The 22,013-nt window shown below is 38.2% G+C and overlaps 4 protein-coding genes across 12 annotated transcripts; 1 reads left to right on the top strand and 3 right to left on the bottom strand.

Moving 5' to 3' along the window:
• Positions 1-1,663: 1,663 nt before the first annotated feature.
• Positions 1,664-6,794, bottom strand: LOC103316084 (putative ankyrin repeat protein RF_0381). 8 transcript variants are annotated; one of them, XM_031931844.1, is made up of 4 exons: positions 6,664-6,793; positions 4,926-5,138; positions 3,052-4,026; positions 1,664-2,958 (listed from the first exon to the last, which is right to left on the bottom strand). In XM_031931844.1, the coding sequence occupies exons 3-4, from the start codon at positions 3,934-3,936 to the stop codon at positions 2,173-2,175; spliced, it is 1,671 nt and encodes a 556-aa protein (XP_031787704.1). In that variant the 5' UTR covers positions 3,937-4,026; positions 4,926-5,138; positions 6,664-6,793; the 3' UTR covers positions 1,664-2,172. The 8 variants fall into 8 exon arrangements, with proteins under 8 accessions (XP_031787704.1, XP_031787703.1, XP_031787706.1 ...); XM_031931843.1 differs by lacking the exon at positions 6,664-6,793 and adding an exon at positions 6,419-6,544; XM_031931846.1 differs by lacking the exon at positions 4,926-5,138 and having other exon boundaries at positions 6,664-6,794.
• Positions 6,795-8,820: 2,026 nt separating this feature from the next.
• LOC116417662 lies at positions 8,821-12,188 on the bottom strand. Its single transcript, XM_031931904.2, has 2 exons — positions 12,008-12,188; positions 8,821-11,494 (listed from the first exon to the last, which is right to left on the bottom strand). The coding sequence occupies exon 2, from the start codon at positions 11,331-11,333 to the stop codon at positions 10,707-10,709; it is 627 nt and encodes a 208-aa protein (XP_031787764.1). The 5' UTR covers positions 11,334-11,494; positions 12,008-12,188; the 3' UTR covers positions 8,821-10,706.
• A 152-nt stretch (positions 12,189-12,340) lies between these two features.
• LOC100118622 (sorting nexin-29) lies at positions 12,341-16,556 on the top strand. Of its 2 annotated transcripts, XM_001602498.6 has the most exons (5): positions 12,341-12,523; positions 12,684-12,861; positions 13,620-14,070; positions 14,264-15,889; positions 15,998-16,556. In XM_001602498.6, the coding sequence occupies exons 3-5, from the start codon at positions 13,726-13,728 to the stop codon at positions 16,160-16,162; spliced, it is 2,136 nt and encodes a 711-aa protein (XP_001602548.1). In that variant the 5' UTR covers positions 12,341-12,523; positions 12,684-12,861; positions 13,620-13,725; the 3' UTR covers positions 16,163-16,556. The 2 variants fall into 2 exon arrangements, with proteins under 2 accessions (XP_001602548.1, XP_031787752.1); XM_031931892.2 differs by lacking the exon at positions 12,684-12,861 and having other exon boundaries at positions 12,355-12,523.
• Positions 16,463-21,610, bottom strand: LOC100118659 (spindle assembly abnormal protein 6 homolog). Its single transcript, XM_001602523.6, has 2 exons — positions 20,533-21,610; positions 16,463-20,061 (listed from the first exon to the last, which is right to left on the bottom strand). Exons 1-2 carry the CDS (start codon positions 20,722-20,724, stop codon positions 18,235-18,237), a joined length of 2,019 nt encoding a protein of 672 aa, XP_001602573.1. The 5' UTR covers positions 20,725-21,610; the 3' UTR covers positions 16,463-18,234.
• Between the last annotated feature and the right edge of the window lie 403 nt (positions 21,611-22,013).

Here is a 22,013-nt window from a genome sequence, read left to right as displayed (position 1 = left end):
CGAAAAATAGGTCCATTTTTCGAACAGCGATGAAACGCTTTTTCGGACATTTTTTACGCATTTATTGGAGTAAGAATAGAGTCATACAGTATTACAAGGAATTTCCAAGCTTGTAAAAATAGATTTCACTGTCTAAAGCAAAGCACAGGTGATCGATTCATATGTCGTGCTTGTATAACCCTAATTGACTGTTAATTGTGTAAACCGTTTGGAAATCGATTAAAATCCGTAAGCCTCTTTGAAATTAGTGTACGACACAAGGACTAATATCAATATGAAAGATTTAAGGTTATGTTCATACCAACAAATGCTCAAGAAATGGGAGAAAAAGCGTTTCATCACAAGTTATGACGAGGCTATTTCTCATAGCCATTTCATATTTTCCAGCCCATTTTAAATATTCGAATTTCTACCAGGGATTCGTTAAAAACAAGATTTTTTGCGACGCGTGTGCGTTTTTTCGATTACTAGTGATTTTAGATGCGTTCCGCGAACTATCCTAACCATTATAAATCGGAAACTAAATGTTGAACTTTTCTCTAAAATATCATGATCGAATGTTATTATAACTATAGACTACTTTCATTTTAAATCATTTCATGGAGCATATCCGGGGCAAAACGGGAAAAAGAAATTTTAACAAACGTGCGGAGTTCATATTTCTGTTTGTTTCTCTTTGGAAATCGGCGCGCGTTATCGTCCCACCTTTACCACCCATTAGATGGCAGTACATTGCACAGTAGAAAATACTGCAAGCTAAATAAATACAATAGATAACTAAGAAATTTAATAATAAATAAGAAGTTTACAAATTGTCTTTTCATGCTGATGGCATGCCGATTATAAGGCCGCCCTGATCATTATAAATTTTAACGCAACCTAGACAAGCACGCATCTTGGTCGCTAGAAAAATTAATGGCATATATATATATATATATATATATATATATATATATATATATATATATATATGTCGACGCTCCTAACGAAGACTGGCACCACTCAGCTAACTGCGAACTCTAGCTCATTTCACGACTTGTAACGAATGATCGCACGAAAACCAAGATTGCCGCGATGACTAGCTCGCTAAGAAACCTTTGCATCGAATAGTAGTATGTGTTGCGAGCTCGCAACGAAAACGAAAACTCTCTGTCTTCCATGCGGCAAAAACTAACTCCAAAACCGGGTTTCAGACGAAGAGAAGCACGCTCTGTCGTTTATGCGACAAAGACTAGAGCGTGAACCAAGACGCGCCGAATTCTAGTACGCTCGCCCGTAATCCTAAACACATGGGCCACATTTACGAGGGTCGCTACGAGACTCAAAGGGTCTACCCTATTTTCACATTGCAAATGCCGCATTAAGCCCTCATTTCATTCTTGTTTTCGTCACAGAATAACTTTCGGTGCTGGCGTTCGTGGTTGTCCCGAAACGCGTGCGAGTCTTCGTTAGGAGCGTCGATATATCAACTACTAGAACTGACACCCGGTTACAAATATAATATAGGTTGGTAAATAAGATGTCAGGTAAAAAAGGGAGGGTGATATCTCTCGGAGCTTAGTTAAACAATTGTAGCTATGCGAGAAAAAGAGAGAGAGAGAGAGAGAGAGAGAGAGAGAGAGAGAGAGAGGCAGAGAGAGAATTAAAATTAATTATGTGCATATAATTGATTCAAAATAATTTTATCTATCAAACGAAAAAGTACAAATACTTTATAGAATTGTGTGTGTGAGTGTATATATATATGTATAAAGTAAAAACAATTCAGATATTACAGCAGATACATAATGTTGAAGGAAACTACGTGCCAAAGAATTGGCAGCGGTTTTTATTTTTTATTGTAGCTAATTAGCGATGATAAATACATTTATTCTCGCGCAGAGACATCCTCCAAACTGCGAGGAGGTGTCGACGGGCCTTTTCTCGGAGAAGAGACGAAAAAACTAGATATACTGATCGTATCCAGTGTGTCGGCGGTCTTTTTCCCTTTCTACTTGAGATGAGCAGGAACGCTCGGGCATGCACTTTTTTCTGTTCCGTGTCGGTGTGTAGATGTACGATGCGCGGATAGGAAAAAAAGAATGACTTGCTCAGAGTACTGTACCTCTCCTGCATCTGCGAAATTCAGAATTCTTATTGGTCGCGTAGAGGCAATTCGAGTTATCCTCGGAATTACGCACTACTGCTGCCCCGAGACGCGCGCACCACTTCTCTGAGTGCACATTGTCCGCAGCCAGTCACGTAACGAGCCACTTTCCTCACAGTCATATGAGGCCAAATATTATAACTAACCTCGTCGATCAAGTCCTCGCTTTGCAGCAAATCGCTGTAGTAAGCACGCGCGGCATCAATAGCTTCGAGCAGGTATTCGGCGTACTTGGGAAAAACGTTGATGTGCTGACTAAATCTGCTCTCGAATTCGCGGTTCCGCATGGGCGTCGCTATCTGGCACTGGCATTTAGTTATGAGGTCTAAAAGTGAGCAAGTCCCTATAAATCTTGTAGATTTCATCCTGTTGACCTCTTCGATGCAGTCTCGATAATATTCCCACAGCTCCGAGTGGTCCTTGATGCGTCGTTCGTCCTTCAATTCGATCGACGGCTGCATGCGAGTCCTCTTCAGTGCCAGCATCCTGAGCATCAACTGGACGCTTGAATTGGAATCACCCGATGATACGTTCATCAGAGAGAAAGGTGTTCTACCCTGGAGGTCCTCAGCGAGGATATCCGCCCCGCCGGAGAACAGCAGCAGTTCGATTGTCTTATTTGCCTGTTTGCTGCAGGCGATGTGCAACGCGGTGAGACCTTCGCTCGTGCTCTGGTCAACGTCCGCGCCGCGTTCGAGTAGAGTTAATACCACAGTCGGCCAATTATACTCAGAAGCGTAGTACAGTGGAAAACAGTCCATCGTGTCTGCTCGTGAATTCACGTTTGCCCCGTGGTCCAAAAAAAGCTTTATCTGGAAAACAAACAAACTTTTCATGGAAATCCGATCGAATTGATCGTTGAATTCGATTTCGTGGTTTATAAAAGCTGTAATTCTTTTGCCTACCGTTTCAAGATTTCCAGAGCGCGCAGCAAAGTGTATCGGCTGATGATGATATACTCCGGTCGACCTCAAATAGCTTCTGTCGTTGACCGAGGCGCCATTCTCGATCAAGACTCTGGCCCAGTTAGGCTGATCAGCAACGGTAGGCTTCCAGGCCGCAACGTGGTGTAAGGCGTTCCATCCTCTGATTTCCCTGGCGGTAGCATCTGCTCCGTGTTCCAGCAGCAACATTAGTAATTCTTCGTCATAATTATTCTCGACTTTCCACAAGACCGCCGTGATCAGCGGTGTCTCGCCGTAATCGTTAGTGGTATTGACTTCGACTCCTTTTGAGAGTAACATTTTAACCTCCCTGACTCGGCCTGCTGCTACCGCGGCATCCAGAACGGTATTTTCCATATAGTCACGAGCTTCCAAGTCGGCACCCTGCTCCATTGCCAGTTCGAACAATCGCTCGTTCCACGAGGAAGGATACATCTTAAGAAGGGTGTGGAGAATGGACTCACTTAAGACCAAAATTTCACCTACTGAATTGACATCGGCGGCACCTGAGCGGAGGAGCATTTCAGCTGATTTTTGGTAGCATAATGCGACAGCGATCTTGATGAGCGAGACCTTATTTCCATTTGGAAATATCTCGCTGAGGGCGGGCTCCTGCTCCAGTATTAGCTTGACCATGGATTCCTGATCGGCATCCTCGGAGGTACGAAGAAGCTCCTTTATTTGGCCGCTGGTGAGACGGCGCTCGTCGATGATCTTGGTGAGTGTACTGTGCAGCATGCTGTCATATGTTCTAACGTCTTTGTCATCGTACGGATCTGATTTAATGAACCGCGGCAAATAAGAGCCACGACCGCTGCTACAGTATACGCAGTACCTTACATGCATCTTCCTGTATAAGATTTTTTGGAAGAACGATGAACTATGACCTGTGCCTTTCTGCTAAGAATAGAGGCACCATACTGTATTGCTGATGTCCTGAGGATAATAAGAACGTTGTAAAAATTAATCCTCTCAAAAAATATAAGATTACAATATAAGAGATATAAAAAATTTCAGCCGGATATTTTATGAAACAACTTGCGTAAACCGAGATTGAGCGAGTGCATTTTCGTACGAGCATGCAACAAATCGGGGTTTACGCCACAGCATGTCGCATAACAACAACAGAGTAGATCAGAAAAGTATCCAAGAATCACGTAATTCAAACTTTACCCTGAGCTGGGATATTGACTTATTAACTTTGAGCTTTGTAAAATGGCGGATAATTACGAATTATGTTTTCAATAGTTGCGCTCATAACACAATACCTACAACATTTTTTAAACGTTTAAAAAATTTCTAAAAATAAATTCTGGTGGAAAAATTTTAAACGTTCGTACAACACTTATATATAACGTTATTACACCGTTTTAAAATGTTGTATAATAATTTAAAAGCATTTTAAATAATTGTTTTTATGAATTGTTTGTATGACGTTTCATAATGGTTTTTAAAACGTGCATATGACGTTTATAAAAGGTTACTATATAGTGATTAACTAAAAATTATACAAATAATCATGAACAAATGTTGAAATAAAAAGTTTAATGGGGAATGGTTGCCAAAATTGGAATTACCATTTGGATGGTAAACATTTCACATTTCAATATTATTTAAACATTTTATTTAAATTGTTTAATTAATTTTTATTTTTGAACGTTGTAAAAACGTTACATAAACGTTACAAAAACGTTTTCAATGTTCCTACCAATTTTTCCCCCAAATTTTCAGGTTTTCAAAACGTTTTTAAAATATTATTATAACTTAAAAGATAAACGTTGAACAGTTTTTAAAATGTTGTGTTATGAACAAATTAGTTGCGTAATTTTACTGACTAGTGAGAGTTCTGCTACAGTGAAGCGAGGATTGTCAATTTTTTTGAAACAAAAAGGCGATTCAAAAGGACAGGCTAGGGATTTTCGTGAATGAGCACGAGCTAGTTGAACAGTTCTGTAGATGTTCAGCAGTTCTTCAATCTTGTATTGGATTTTCTGCAGTGGCTCATCTGCAGCCTCGCATGGCTCTCTCAAAACTGAGGTCCCGACGCTCTGCGAAGAATTATATGTTTGCACGGAGAAAAAAACGTTGAGGCTACTCAAAACTTCAGTAGAATCTACTTGACGACTTAGGTAAAGAAAATCCTGTGCGGTAGACACTTATCAAATGCGCAGAAGGGCCTAAACTCGTCTAGCCCCGCCTACCGCCACTGCTGCGCTTCCCCCACTTTTCTCGCTCGGAAATTTTGTGCTGTGCGAGTCTATTCCGGCACATTTTTTACTCAAGTAGATCCTACTGAAGTCGCTTCGGTAGATTCAACATTTTTTTCTCCGTGTGGGACAAGATTATATCAAGGTTCAAAAATAAACTATGGAACCATTATTGATCAGATATTATGGCTTTACTGAAATATTCTAACCACAGACTTAGTATAGAAGGACGGTGCGCTAGCTCCGTTTACAGGCGAAGAGAACAAGCCAAAAATGAGGGGAAACTCTCCCCTCTTCTCTGCTTCTGTGCGTTCGGATTGTACGCATTGAAAGAACCTTCTGCGTACATGAGCTCGAGCGAATTCCCGATACGTAGGTGTACAGCCTACGAGAGCTCGGCAGAATTCAAGCATCATAACAGAAGTGAACGCGCTGCTTTAATGCTATTTGACAGATTTCTTTAAGAATCATAATCAAAGAATGTATCAAAAATTAGTTTTATTTTTTTAGGTTTTTTAAGTAATGCCTACTTGAATAATGAGATATTTTTCTATTTTTGTTTAGATTTTTTTCATCGGAAAAGTTGCAACTATCTGCATTACGCAAATTTTAATAAGTATATTTATCAATGCAGTGCAGTTACGTTTGGAAGAAATCAAATAGAGCTTTAAAGCAACTTAAGTATATTTTTATATTTTGGCATTTTGTTATCCACTGATTATACATTGAAACGCATACATTAAATTTTGTTTAGGCGATATATTATCATTATATGTGTGTGTATATACACACACATATAATAATATCGCCACACACATAATATAATGAATATTGCTTTATTCGATAATCATAGTAGCAAGTATGCCTATTTAAAGCCAGAGGCAAATAAAATCAACCAGAAATGACACTAATCAGTTTTAATATGAGTTTATGAAAAATTTAACTTATTTTTAATTTTATAATAGGAGCTCCGAACGCAAAGCAGTGTCTGCTAGGCACGTGTACACAAGCAGCGCTTTCTTGTGTCGAGAACACCGACACGAGCCATCTTTCGATGTATGCCAACCGAACGCAAGAACGGCGGAAAAGTGGAGAGAGCTTCCCTTCATTTTCGGACTCACTTTTCAGCGTAAACGCACCGTCCCTCTACACTGAAAAAAACACAGTTATTGCTGCTGTAAAGTCCGGTAGTTTTAACCGTTCTGCCACCGTAACGACTGTTCAGTAAGAACAACGGTGTGCCACTGGTAGTTTTGTCGAGTCGCGCCTCGTAAAATTGGTCGCTTACGCGGGACACCAGCAAAAACGACCGAACTGATTCTTTAAAACTACTGAACTCTACGGTAATTTTGGCGAGTCTTCGTACAATGACGGATTACTGGTGCGATTTCAGTTAAAATGGTTGAGTTTTTTTTTTCAGTGTATACTATGTCCGTGCTCACAAGTCGTCGTCGAGAACTGACGCTCTACTCATTATAGACGCCAAAAGCGCTTTCCCGAGAAGTACCGAAGGGACTCGAAGCAGTGCGCGCGCTCCTCTATATCTATATAGCTATACAAGCGCAGTCATACATCCGCGCGAACGCCTCCCACCACTCGACTCTCTAGCCTGGCAGTCACAGATCGGCCCTTTAGCCTCTCCGCACTGTAAAAGTGACATTCAAAATCCGTGGAGTAAACTTCCTGCTGAGGTCGTGACAGTCTAGGAATTATTATAAAACCACTCCTATAACCGTATTGGCCTGTAGCCACGAATCGCCTTGTCGATTCGCGCATATGAGAACCAAGTGACGGAAAACGTTCGCTAAAACTAATACTAAACAAAATTTATCTATTTAATTATATGTATTTCATTCATCCAGAGTAATAAATACATGTTATAGTTAACTCCAAGATATACTTGGTATATCTGGGTTAACTGACAGCCTATAGTGGTAGACACAGCTACCTGTACATAGGTCTGGTATATACTTAATAAAAAGATCTTACAAAACTAACTTACAAACTAAAAAACTAACAAAATGAAAATCTTACTAAGATTGCACTCTTTTTTTTGTTAGTTTACAATATATGAGTACTGATCCATTTCTTTACCTTTTTCTTATTATAATTTTTCGAGATATCTAGATGTTTTAGATTTGGATTAGATTTAGGTAGACAATTAAATACTTGTATCGCTCTAATGTGATTATTCTTATCACTAACAGCTTTAGAGCATTTTGGCGGTTTAATAAGTTTGTTTCTAGTTATACTATTTGATGTCATATGCTGATTCTTAAGTTCATTATAGTGATAGATAACTCATTCATAAGCGAAAATTTGTTTAAGTTTTAATGGATTATTTTGATCAAATTTATTTTTGTTTATAATTTTTAATATTCTATTCTGAGATCTTTGTAGTAATTCTAGGTTGTTTTTGTACGCACCACCTCATGCAATGTTTCCATAGGTTATTATACTGTGGAAAATGCATAGTATATAATTTTAAGAATATCGGTTTGCATGTACTTTGACAATTTATATAATATATATTAAATATTTAGTTTTCTTTATTATATATTCAATATGCTTATCCCATTTTAAATTGAAATCAAAATTAATACTCAGATACTTATACTGTTCAACTCTGTTCAGTTCATTACCCTGTATAAATATTTTTATATCATTCTTTCTTGGAACACTATCACAGTAATTGCCGAATGTCATATATACAGTTTTACTTATATTAAGAGATAATTTATTAAGCAACAACCAAGTAGACATATCCTCTAGGTACATATTCATTTTATTTTCGACTTTGGTCCAAGTATCATCAGTTGTATAAATAGCTGTATCATCAGCATATGAGATTGTACTTTCAGTCCTATCTACAAGCAGGTCATAATTGACATATAATAAAAGTGCACCAAGAATTGTCCCCTGTGGCACTCCCGTAATTACTGTCTCATAACGGCTGTCCGCTGTTCCTATTTTAACTTTTTGTTTTCTATTATATAAGTAACTAGTTATTATTTTGTGCGCTTTACCTCTTATACCGTAGTTATACAATTTGTCTAGTAAAATAGCATGATTGACCGTATCAAAAACTTTAGCCAGATCTAGAAAGGTAATTGCTATTGGTTTGCTTTTGTCTATTTTACTGTAAATTATGTTCGTGATATAACTTAGAGCAACTTTGGTCCCTATATTTTTTCTAAAACCATATTGATTTTTGGCTAGTAGATTAAACTTGTCAAAAAAGGATTGGAATCTGTTATATATTATTTTTTCTAATATTTTTGCTAAATTAGATATTAACGATATTGGTCTACAGTTAGTTATCTCCATTTTGCTACCAGATTTGAAAATGGGAACTACCTCCGCTGATTTCAAGGCATCCGGCCATATTGATTTATCTATACAAAGATTAAATATGTGTGTTAATGCATTAACAATTAAAGGTGATAGCACTTTCAGAGCTTTTGAGGGAATATTATCAATTCCACCATTTTTCATTTTCATATTCTGAATAATTTGCGCAGTATTTCTGAGTTATTAGTTGGTATGATAAAGATTGTATTATTGTTTATGGGAGGTTATTCTAATTTTTTACCCTGTGGGTTAATAATTTTGTGGCTTAGGTCTTTTCCTATTTTACAAAAAAAGGAATTCATGTAGTTGGCAATTTGTATTGGTTCTTCAATTGTACAGTTTTTATCTATCGCTATTTTATTAATTGTTGTATCCTTTTGCGAGTTTGTTCCTAACTTATTCTTAATGTGTTTCCAAAGTTGTTTAGTATTGTTACTGTTATTTGTAAAGAAATTTCTATCATGCCTAAGCTTTGCTTCATAAATCAGCTTATCTAGCCTATTGGTATAGTTCATAGTTCTTATACTCTACTTTAATATTATTATTATTTGGTTCTTTACGCATTTTTTTGTATAATTGTTCTTTTTCTCGCACGAGACTATGATAGCTTTAGTGATCCACTCCATTCTTGGAGTTTTTTTACTTATTTTCATATTAATCAGACTTTTAGATTTTTCTAAGCAATCCTGTATCTCGTTTATTAAGTAGGCTGTAGCGGAGTTGGGATCATGCATTGTTTCTATGATATGCCAATTTTTACTGCTAGCTATCCTCTGTAGTTTAGTTATCCGCTGTAGTGTAATTATAATAATGGTGAACAATCTCTTTTTTTGGTTTAGGTGGTTTATTCAGCTTTAAGAAGATTGGGTAATGATTTAGTTTTTGTATAGATATTGTCAATGCATGTTCCGTTTCCACTACCGTTCTTAGGTCTTGTCGTGTGTCTAAATCATGGGGCAAAACCATTTTCTAACATGTTATTTAATAGTTCTTGGCTATAATTATCTTCTTACATAATATCTATGTTAAAGTCACCAATGATTAAGTAATTTTTAAGATTTTTTTTTATATTGACGTATGTTTTTAAGTTTGCTATGAATTCTAGAATAGAGAGATCATGGTATCTGTATAAAGATGATAATTGAACATTGCTAATGTTACTTAACGTTATTCGTGTGTTTAATATTTTGAGTTTACCTATTTCTATCACTTCTGTTGTTTCTGATATACCATCCTGTATATAAACTACTACCCCATCATTTTGATTTATTTTACCATTATTGTAATACAATTTATAACCTGTTAGTGCAAAAATTTGGCAATTAAACATCTACGTTTCTGTACATACTATTATGCTAGGTTTAATCTTCAAACTCTTAATAAAAATTTCCAATTAATTAAAATTGACATTTAGACTTCTGATATTTAGATGCAAGATATAACTGTCATTTTTGTATAAATTCTTATTAAGAGTTTTCAGATCAGGATATGATATTTCTTCCTGTAATACTTCCTTTTGTAGCTTTTCAATGAGGTCGATGTGTTGCTCCATTATTTATCTCATTGCGTTTTTGTCCTCAAAGGTAGTATTGGTGATTTCATTACTGTAGTGGTTTCTTTGTGGATTTCTACCTTAACTAAGTATTTAGGTAGAGTAGGTCTCATAGGATAATCAGTCATATCTATGTATCTGTTTATCTTACTTTTTAATATTGCACATTTCTCTGTGTCATATATTGGCCATATGATTAACCTCAAACTTTGTCTTATATTTAGAATTGCTGAAGAAACAATTGATACATGTAGAATTACTTGAATTATCACATTGCATAGTTAAATGCTCTCCTGCGCATTTTAGACAACAGGGTTCATTTCTACATTTTTGCGGATCATGCCCAAATCTTCCACAATTGTAGCATGGCTTGATGTTTATGAAGTCCCACACTTTACAGCTTTGATGACCAATAAAAATTCTATTCTGAGTATCTTTGATGTGTTTATATATTATTCTTGGCACTTCAATTATTATACTAGATGTTTTTGTAGAATTATTTTTATTTATAAATATAATACTTTACACTTTTCATCATATTCATTAAAATGTCTATTATTCAAGTCCTTTTCCAGATCTTCAAGATTCATTTTATTGTAGTTATCCACTCCAACTATTTTGAATTTAGGTGACTCTATTTTTTCAATCGTTGTTTTGTAGTTATTAGATAGTTTTCTACTGAGTAACTCTATTGTAGCCTTGGCACTTTTTTCATTCATACTTTTTATTTCTATCTCACTATCATTTATTGATTTTACTTGTTTTGTTTGTATGTCTTTTTTCTCTATTAACAGATTGCATACTTTTTTCGAAAACTCTTTTGGATCTTTGTTTTCACTCTTAAGACTCTTGACAATTATTCTTGGTACTCTTTGACTCTTGATAGGTTGTCTATTTGCCATTATATCAGCATATGTTTTTTGATTGTTTCTTACAGGAGCTGTCTCATCCACATTTTTTCTCTTTTCCCATAGTTCTTTTATTAGTGCATTTTTGTCCATTAATTCTTCATTCAGTTGTTTCAATAGTTTATTCTCAACATGCAAATTTTCCAGTTCTGAATTTTCCGAAAAGGTTGAAGTGTTGGTTTTATCACTATAAATAAATATTAATAAAAAATAAATACGTCGCATTTGCTCTTATCCCTATAGTAGCCCTCGATTACGCCCGGAAAAAATGGAGAGGAGACACCACATTTCTCCCTCTCTTCCTGATGCATATACTCCCAAGCGTCGACTGGCCCGATCTGTCCTGGCATGTACCGCCTTAGACTTGGTTAGTTTACGCACTTTCACTGCGAAGACAACAAAAACAGACGAGAAATCGAGGATTAAAAGAATAAATTTGCCATATTTTCAGATATTTTGAAATCTAGAAAAAGAATTTAACTTAATGTCTTAATGAGAAATTTAAAAAATTCTGTGGACTTTAAAAATTGTTACTATAAAATTCCGTTTTATCTCGAGACTTGCAAGACATTTCGGAACGTTCCGACAGGCTGTGGCATCTTTGTAACGATAATTTTTAGTGGCAACTGCTTCAAATTTTCATTAGAAAACGTTCTAACGCTAGTTTTCTATTTTTGATATCGGAACGTTCCGAAATGTCTCGCTAGTCTCGGGAGACAAATTTGGAATACACCATATATAATATACCTATAGTGTGTTATCTGAAATGATCGAGTTCATGTCTCTTATTTTAACATAAATAATATAATAATATGACAAGATGAAACCACTTTCGCGTATGTGAATTGAAAACATATGTTGAGAGTGGAATAAAATAAGTACTATATGTGGCTCCTCACTCATGATTGGTGTTGTTGACAGTTGGATATGTTCTGATGTGGAATAATCATCATGACCAATGACCATGGGCTTACTCATTTTTTTTCAGGTTACGTACGTGCTAAATTTGAAGTAGATTTTAATAGCATCCTTTTTCTGCAAAATTCTTTTAACTTTCGCGTCGTTGAATTTGCATTCTGTATAACAATAAGTTTGACTTCAGTGCGAGACAGGTGCGAGATTCGGCGACATTCGACGCTCCTGACCTGATCGCTCGGCAGATGCCAGCGCCGTACTTATAGGTATACCGAAACACAGCTGACCAACGGAGCTGAGCTGCTGTAAACGCTTATCAACTGCGTTACTCAGTCGCGCCTCTTCGTCTGGCATGCGCGCACGTAAGTTATAATCGTATCGTGACAGTGTCACAACAAAAACATGTCGTTTCTCCAGCTCTGATAATCAGCCCCTGCTGCAAAAAACTCCTGGAATGTATTGCGTCCATCGCATTGGAAATTCCAGCGTATCGTACATGCGTAAGTACAATTATAAGTATGTATAGTGACAGTGACAGTGATAAAATTTATGCGAGCATTGTGTAACATGCGACAGACCTAACCTCAAGCTGTTTTGTTCCTCTGTCGCGATAAGCCTGAGTTCTTTATACGTAGTAACATTACGTCGTCATCGTTTCAGGTTAAAGTTCGCGTGCAAGACAGTGGCTCACTTCCTCGTCGAGATAATTTAACGCTTGACAGTGCCGTGAGACAGACGTTTTGTGTGAGCAGAATGTCGATGGCTCCTTACGTAATTGACGATCATTCACTAAGTGTCAGCGTATAAGAGATGCATAATCGTGGAGGAGGATGACGAAGTTAGTATCCACTGTTGATCTGCATTACTTTTTTTTGTAAAATGGTGATTGTTGCTGGTAGACAAAGATAGTTGGACAAAGCAAGTGTGATAAACTGTGTATGCATCGATGACAAGTGTTTTTAGGTTGAGTGAATAATGACATTCAACAAGTTTGTGATTCTGCTTTTTTTATATTCAGCATTTTTTGTTGTTCAAACAAAGCTGCAGTAAATGTAGATTTTTCCAGTGTAACAGTTTTAGTTTTTTCTTTCTTCAAATTCTCAAGTACGGAATGTAATCTGATCTCAGAGATATATCAATACGTGACTGATAAAACAAAATTATATGGCTTAATCATTTGAAACCTTGTATTATCACTAAAGTGATACCTCCTATAGGGTGAAAAAATTCTTACATTTTTGTGAAATGGAATCGAGTGCATTTCTGGGACACTTGTAAAAATACCAAAACTTCAAGATACAAAACATAAGAGAATCAACACTTCATCGATAGCTTGTACTTGATTATTTTTGTAAATTTATATCACAAAGCAAAACAAGTTTAATCATCATTAGCTGTGTGTCATTGCAACTTTGATTATTTCAAAAGTAATGAGTCACTTGTGATGTTCTCATGCACAACTATGTCAAATTTAACAATTTCTTGAAATCGTATAGCAATCAATATTTGCATGCATGTCCATGCAATTCAATTATTTATTCGTAAAATTATCCTCATTTTCAACAATTATGTAATTCATTATATTAAATCTTTTAGGCAGCTCATTAAGCTGACCGGAAAATGAAGACGACAAGGACGACTCTCAGGAGGCCGCAGTCACTGAAAATCTCTAACACCAGTTCTCAAAGACCAGCACATCAAAATGAACTCCTTACTTCGAACCGTGAACTCGATGTCCTCGAATCATCGGCGGAATATGCTGGTGCGCGAGTCCTTACAGCAACAGCTGAACACCATGGTCATCGAGATGCAAAGCGCTCCGGGTGTTCTCGAGGATGCACCTGTCGAAATCTGCGACGAAGCTCTTGGTCTCTGTTCTGCCCTCGAGGCTATCTTCCTTCATGGACTCAAGGACAGCTTGCTCAACCGTGTGACCGAGGCCCTCAGCGGACCCGACTACGACGCTATGCCTCAGCCAAGCTTTTGGGGGCCGCTGCTCGTCTTTTCTCATAGGGGGATCATAGATCAAATACAGGCACTGAGCCAGGTTCGTTGTTTTGCTTGGACAGACACTTGTTGATTTAAGAAGCTCATGTTATATTCGCTGTTAGATTCGTACATTTTACTAGGTTGTTAAAATTAGAAATTTTAAAGATTTTCGTTTAAGAAATCGGTTGAAGCAAAAAGTCGTTTTGTTTAAAATAACTGCAATTAAGATTGATAAAAAATCTTATTTTCAGGTAACAACGGAGGTCGGCTACTGCAGAGCCTGGATTAGGCTAGCTCTCAACGAGGGTTTACTCTCGAGTTACCTGGCAGCCATCCGTCGCGATAACTCAGCTCTCAAGCCTTACTACAACCGAGCCGCCTTCATCCGGGATACGGATCTGGTTGAAGTAGCTCAGTTGCTGATGGAGAGCATCGACTACATCCGCTTCGAACTCGCCTCCAACTCAAGCCTGCTCAACTTTTGGTCGACTACTCCTCTGTTGATGGCGGCTATCTGGTCGCCGCCGATGAAATCTTGTCCGGTCTTTAGTGCTGTCGACATAGCCAAGACGATCAACAGCGAGCGCATCGACATCGAGGATAAATACGATGAGATCGAGACAGCGAGTTCGATAGGTAGCCTTAGCTCCTTCAACTCATCACAGAATAACCTTAGCGGCTTTTCGGAGGATGAAGCACTCAGAATTATTCTGGCTAAGAAAACTCGACGGCCGGATACGCTGGCACACAGCAACAACGTCAAAGTGGTCAGAGCTACTTCTTCAGCTATTTCTCCGACTGTCAAGAAGATGGCTCAGGAGAACGAAAAGCCGATCGAAGATGCTCGGTCTGCCGGAGAATCCTCGCAAGAGAACGGTTCCAAGGCTGAGAAACCCTTAAACGATGTTGCAACTACTAGCGAGGATAAGCCCGAGGAAGCAGCGAATGAAGAAAACAAGATGAAAATAGATACCGCAGCGGCAACAGTCGGGAATTCCTTGATCGGCAAGCTCGGTTGGTCGACGTCTTACGAGGATTGTGAATCATCTATGACTTCGTCGGTGATCTCGAGGGCTTCCGATGCACCTCAAACCCCCGGCGAGGGTCCGACTTACGATGCTTTGCTCAAGAGCTACCACAACGGTAACTACAAGTCACCCAACCTAGAGGAACTGTTGGAGAAATATCCTGCCTACCAGCCTGTTGTAGCGTCGACGACAATGGACGCGACAGAGCCACGCGAACGTAGGAGCTTTGATAAACAGTTAGGCCGGTTGGCGCGCGAAAAGGGCCTTGACTTGCAAAACTACAACTGCATGGAGTGCGGTCAGTTGATCGGACTCTCCTTCGCCAAGGCCAACGTCTGCTGCTTCTCCGGTGACTACTTCTGCTGCAATTGCATGTCGGGTGAGGAGTACCTCATCCCCGCGCGCGTTATTCACAACTGGGATCTCAAACGCTATCCAGTCTGCATCAAGGCCGCCAAGTATCTTTCAGAGTGCTCGACTCTGCTGGACCTGAAAATTCTTAACCCGAGAATCTACTCGGCCGTCGACTCGATGGCGCAATTGCAATCGTTAAGAGTACAGCTGAATTTGCTCAGAGCATATCTTTTCACCTGTAGGGAGCCCATCATAGAGTCGTTCCAAAAGAAAGTTGCTCCCAAGGATTATCTCTACGAGCACGTACATCAGTATTCGGTGTCAGATCTGCCTGATATTCCAAATGGAACTCTGGCTCAGCAGCTACAAAAAGTCGTTGAGTTTGCCAAAAATCACGTGATGAGCTGCTGGCTCTGCAGTCAGAAGGGATTCATCTGTGAGGTGTGCAACAATCCGAAGGTCATTTATCCGTTTGACATTCAGTCCACCTACCGAGTGAGTGTGCCCCTCTTACAAAATGACCAATGTTTAAAGACACATTGATACGTAAAAATTGAAGACATTGTTTGCACATTAAAATAAAATTTTTCAATTATGTTTCAGTGCGGGGCCTGCAATGCAGTTTTCCATTCGGATTGTTTGAATGCAACCAAACCTTGCCCGAAATGCGAACGTCGACGCAAACGGATGGATCTGCCGTTGTTAGACATGGGTAATCCAGACCTTCTTAATGAAACTACATTATCGCCACCAATCGCTACAACTTAAAATTTAAATTGTCGGGAGTCAATGTAATAACAGTATTTTAAAAGAAAAATCATAGTTAGTCATGTACAATTGTATAAAGGAATTTAACTTTTATTCGTATTTTTAGCGTTGAATTACTTGTCGATGCAAGAAAATCAGATTTGCTTCTTAAACACGCATTGCAAACAATGCAGTTGATGCTGCTCTGAAGATTTTCTAGTTTTTGCTTCGACACTAATTATAAAGAAAAAAAAGATTAAGACATTTATAATAAACGAAACCTTAGCATAAAAAGGTGGAGAAATTTTTTTATGAATTAACTTTGTATAATAATAATTATATTTATTTTAATTTTATGTACAAAAGTAATAAAATAGACACGGCTGCTTGCTACAATAAAGTCGATTTTTTCAAAGTTTTTTTCTATACTTATTATACTGAATGTTACAATTAATACTGTTGCTCTGTAAAACGTATACTTAGAGAGCATAACTGAGTCGAGTATTTGACTCAGGATTATATTAATTTAATACATTTCATTTCGCAATCCAATCAATAGTTCGTATAAAATGTAATATGATAATTTTACAAAATTTCTTATCCAGGTACTTAAATCCACTTATCTTTATGGTTTATCACCGGTAAAATAAACAAGAAATCTCTCAAATCTACAATTATGCTAAGTGAAATACCTAAATGCCTCTCCTTTATTTTCGCTTTGAATAATCTCATTCTTAACTTTACTTAGTTCAAAATTCAATTCAAAGGATATATAAAAAATAAAGTGAGAGCTACAAAAAATTTATACAGCATTATCTTTTCTTATCATTGTATACTAACGGCAAAAGTGGCAAAAAGGCTTAAAAGTATACTTTTCCTCGTAAACCACTTTAAGATTTTCTTACTCAGTTGTTGAATATCATTTGTACTTTATCATTTGTTCAATGAGAAACTTTATAGTTGTTTCTGATCATTATCGATTGATCTCATAAATTGTTACTTTTGTATAGAACTTTGATTGTCTATAAACTTATTTTTCGGATTCACCTTAAAATTTATTTAAAAGTTTGATCAATTATTGCAAATAAAATTATTAATCACTTACAGCTTAAAATTATAAAATTTCAACACATTTAACTAGCAGAAAATAAAGTTTTATATCATTCTACTAAACCTAAAAAACAAATAAAGATATATTTCTTTTCAAGTGCTCAGTCACTCTACGGGAGTAAAAATCACAAGGGGACCATCATAAGTGTAGGTTACTTTACAATTACTTTAAAGATCAGTTTTTTTTTAACTACATGCAGAGATTCAAATCTTTTAGATTTGCATAAGATAATTTATCAAAGTTATAATTACAGACTTAAGGTCCCTCTCCACATTCGATATAGTACTACTAATATATTTAGAAAACAGGGAAAAACTTCGCTCTCGTTGCTCTGATAAATCTCGACAAGAAAATAATATTTCTGGTTCAAAAAATTTTCAGTTATCGAGTATGATGCATGCATACCGCAATTCCGAGCTCAGAACGTAATTCGTTGGAAATATAATAGAAAAAAAATAGATAAAATATGCTTCTTGACTAATACTTAACTAATCAACCAAGATATCTATTTCAATGACTTTTTCTGTTAAATTGGCAGAGAGCTGCAGTTTGCATTTGCGGAATCTATGTATCGTAATCTATTTCCTCGCTGAGATTTATTGGAACAACGAGGCCGTGTTTTCCCTCGTTTACTATATATATATTTCTTTGATAAATTAAGCAAATATTGATATAAAAATAAAGCCTCCAACTATCATAAACAATGTGTTTATGCAAACAAAAGTAGATACATACACATTTACGAGACAAAAAATATGGGGATCATAATCTGATATTTAAATACACGAAAAATCGACAATGCTCTTAATAACACCTAAAATTATTTGAAAATAATCTAGTAAGTCAGTTATTTTCAGAGTTTATCACTATAACTTTTAACGCATTTAGTCTAAAAAGTTGATTACATCAAAGATGGTGCCATTGTCAATTTGATAAAATAACTGTCTAATTAAATTTTAAGGTGAACCTTATTCTTTTGTTGTCATTGATTATGCAAAGTTTTAGGAAAGTAAGCCGAAGGTAACAGAGGTTTGTCCATAACTGCACGTCTTAAGCCACCTTGTAGCGAGCTGCTAGCGCTCTTCGGTTTCATACCGTTGATTGCAGGTGCTGGCACATTGTTGTTTTCGATTATCGCTGGTACCGAGTTGGCGCTCCCGTGATTGTTCGATATTTTACTCTGTGAATTAACTCGTTCCATAGGTGTACTGGTGCTTGAGATCTGGCCGGTCTTGAAGTTGATACCGGTAGAATTGTCGGACACCCCTACTCCCATTGACCTAGCCGTACTCCTCGCCGTCTGGTTGATGTTGGGATTCTGCACAATTGGATTGCGCAGCGGCAATCCGGACAACGACATGGGCTGTGAACTGTTCGGGGCCGGAGTGCGCGTCTCGAATCTGTTGGCATTAAATTTGCTGGTCCTAGGCAGTGTCAATTGCATCGACTGGGGCATGGTCACCGCGGTTGTCGTCGTAGTGGCACTTTGTTGTGGTGAATGCACGTCGGCCAATCTTCTGTTTAGCCAACTTATAACATTGTCGTTGTTCTTGATGGTCTTTTCCTTCTCCTCTAGCTGAGTCTGTAGCGTCTTTATTTGCTCTTTGAGACTGTCGACTTGCGCCTTAGCCTCTCGACTTTCTTTGGCATATCTATCCATTTTGCTTTCCAACTGGCCGACTTCTTTTTGTTTATTATCCAAAAGTCGCTCCTGTTCCAGGGCAATGCTCGTTCGCAGTTTTAGCTTGGACTTGGTTGAAGCTAATTCGTTCTGTAATTTACCTAAGATCTCATTAGCCTTTACAAGTTCATCACTGAGATTTTTTAAAGACGCCTGCTTTCGCTGCAGTTGCGACTCCTTTTCGGCAAGTAGTTCTTCTAGTCTTTGCTTACTTTCTTTTGCATTTTTTATCATTTCAGTATGCTTATTTATTAGTATCGTTTTGTCTTTTAATTCTTGCTCAAGTACTGCGACTCTAGTTGACAGTGTATTGATCGATTTTTCCTTGTCATGATAATCAGTTTCAAACTTGCTGTTTTGTTTTTTAAGCGTAGAATAATCACGCTGCACCATATTCAGCTCTTTTTCCAACGCTTGCAGTTGTTTTAACTGTTCTTTGTTGGTCGCTTCCAGTAGCGACTGCTTGTCTTTGAAACTTGCATTTTGCATTCTAAGCTCTGCTATCTCAGTATGTAACTGCTTTATTGCCTCGCTATGTCTGTACTCTAGCTCCCTTTTTTCCTTTTCAGTCTGATTTTGCCACTCTAGCTTTGCTTGAGTTAGTCTGTCTTTTTCTAAGGCAACTTGCTGAGAAAGGCTCATTTGTAGTTGGGTCTTTTCGGTAATACATTTTTGTTCATACTGCTCCAGTTCCTTACACTTTATTTCAAGTTTTTTTGTTAATTCTGATAATCTTGATTCTAGGCTGGCTGCATCTCTATCTTTTTGTACAATACTTTCCTTTAGGCTTTTTATCTTCATGGCCATGTGGGTCTTTAGATCTGAGTCATTGGATGGTGCAATGTTTAAACTTAAGTGGCACAAATGCTTAAAATTATTAGTCTCTACAAGCTTGAAGCTCCAGTCTCCAGCTTCCTCGGCCAAAAGTAGCAAGAATTTTGGCGCCTTGGACAAACTCGTGGCTGGAACTTGGCATTGCTCCAGCAAACATATTAGTTGTGTTGCGAAATTGTCAAAGTCTACAAGAAGGCCTTGTTGTGCTTTCAACACCTTGAAGTCATCGTCGGTGATGAAGAGTGAGTACAAAAAGCATGGGTCGTCGTCATCCGCAAGTAGTACACACAGGGCCTGCAAAATAGACATGCGTCAATTACTTTGACAGGTCTTTAAAATCATAGAGATTAATTTATTCCAAGTTTAGTGAATTGTTTGTGCCTGTTACTCGGTATACAAACAAAATCAATAACGGTAAGTAAATTATGGATGCCCTTCCTCTAAATAATGCAGAAAATCAATGTTCGTATGAAACGGTCTATTAATAAAAAAAAATCGTATCCCACTTTTTCATTATTATGCCGAAAAAGCACGAACGAAATCGGAGCACCGGAAAACTTTTCGATTCCAAAATATCGAAATCGGTAGATAAATAAGTCAAAAGACGCCATACTCTCGGACTTTGTTTACAGACAGTCCGTCCGTCTCGAGAGAACGGAGTAAGAAGTGAGGTTATAAGGGCCTTCGAGAATCTCGAGGCAAGAGAGAAAAAAGAAAATTGTAAAGGGCGTAAGCAGAAGAAGAAAAAACGTGGCAAAGTTATACCTTGCGACAGACGGGACTGAGACCGGCGTGAATCTCTACGTTGACCCTGAGTTCCCTCTGTCGCTCCTCCTTGTGCTGGGGCTTCACGTAGACCCGCTGCACCTTGGAGTATATGACCTCGACGTTATTGAGCTGAAGGGCCGCGTCGCTGCCGGCTATCGCGCCCACCGCGATCGTGTTCAGAAAGTTCATGCTGATGCTGCTGGCAGCTCTAACTGTCCCAGATACGGCGCGTCACTTCGGGCATTATTCCTCTTCCCCGAGGAGGTCCAGCTTCCTTCTCTTCATGCTAATGCAACGAAACCTTTCGCAGACCTTTTGCTGTATGCGACAAAATAACACACTCGGAACTTCACTCTATTAACCGATGCATCTGCAGCGCGAGCAGTGGCAGCGCGTATGTTGTATCACGCGCTCGCGTATAGTACGCCGTAGTAAATATGCGATCGTAGTGCGTATACTCCGAGGCTGATGATGTGCGCGGCCGTCGTCAGCGTAATATAACACGGAATCACGGATACGGTAGGAGGTGGAGGAGGAGGAGGAGGAGAGGAGAGGGCTGAGAAGAGGCTATAAGTACTGCTCGCTATACTCGCGTTATTGCCCGACGCGCCGCCGCGACTGCATGCACTATTCTGTGTCTCCACTATGGACTATCGCAATATGGCTTGCTTGCGTCCCTTTCGTCTCTCTTTCTCTCTATCGCTTTCTAGCGCCGCTCCCTTTCTCTCCTCTGCGCGAGCGCTGCGCACTGAGAAGTGAGAGAGAGAGAGAGAGAGACTGACTGAGAGATCGGCCCCTTCCTTCCTTTTCTCTTTCACTTTTTTAGCGGGCTTTCTCGCTCGCCATAGCTCGCGCGCGAGTGACTCTCTGCGCGATGGGATTGGGGATACTTACCTTACGGGCGCTGCCCTGGCGGCTGTATGTTATATAGGTATAGTTTATGCTGAGACTGACCTGCGAGACTGCTGAGTGCTGACCGTCGCAGAGGCGCTTTATACATATTATAGTGTATAGTGACGTAAGACGTTCAAAAATGTTCTGTAAAATAATAGTACCTATAAATATATATAAGTCGCTCTAAATATTATACTTTGAATTTGCTATTTAACCTCCAATCATTTCTTGTCTGTAATGTGTAATACTTGAAATTAATTGGATTGACATTGACTGTGCGATGTTTTTCAACAATTTAAAGTTCCGTTTAAAGTTTGGTACGCGCGTATTTGAAGAAAAGATTTTGTTACGGTCGCGGTTGAAATGTCTGGACCTGCTGCTGAATTTAGGGGGATGGGGATCCCGTTTCTTTCGTGCGAGCTGCAGGTACGATCTTGTTTCACCGCATAAGATTACCGAATACTTTGCTTATGCAGCAACATAATATCACAGTATACCTAATCTCATAATCATAGTATACAATGCAGAATGATTAGCCAGAATCTCTTTTCGAATTAAACAAGTCATAGGCATAGACAATAAGC

This window comes from Nasonia vitripennis, chromosome 5 (genome assembly GCF_009193385.2).
Source record: "Nasonia vitripennis strain AsymCx chromosome 5, Nvit_psr_1.1, whole genome shotgun sequence".
NCBI classification, from domain to species: domain Eukaryota; kingdom Metazoa; phylum Arthropoda; class Insecta; order Hymenoptera; family Pteromalidae; genus Nasonia; species Nasonia vitripennis.
Note: the sequence above shows the minus strand (reverse complement) of the source record. Positions and strands in the feature narration are given on the sequence as shown.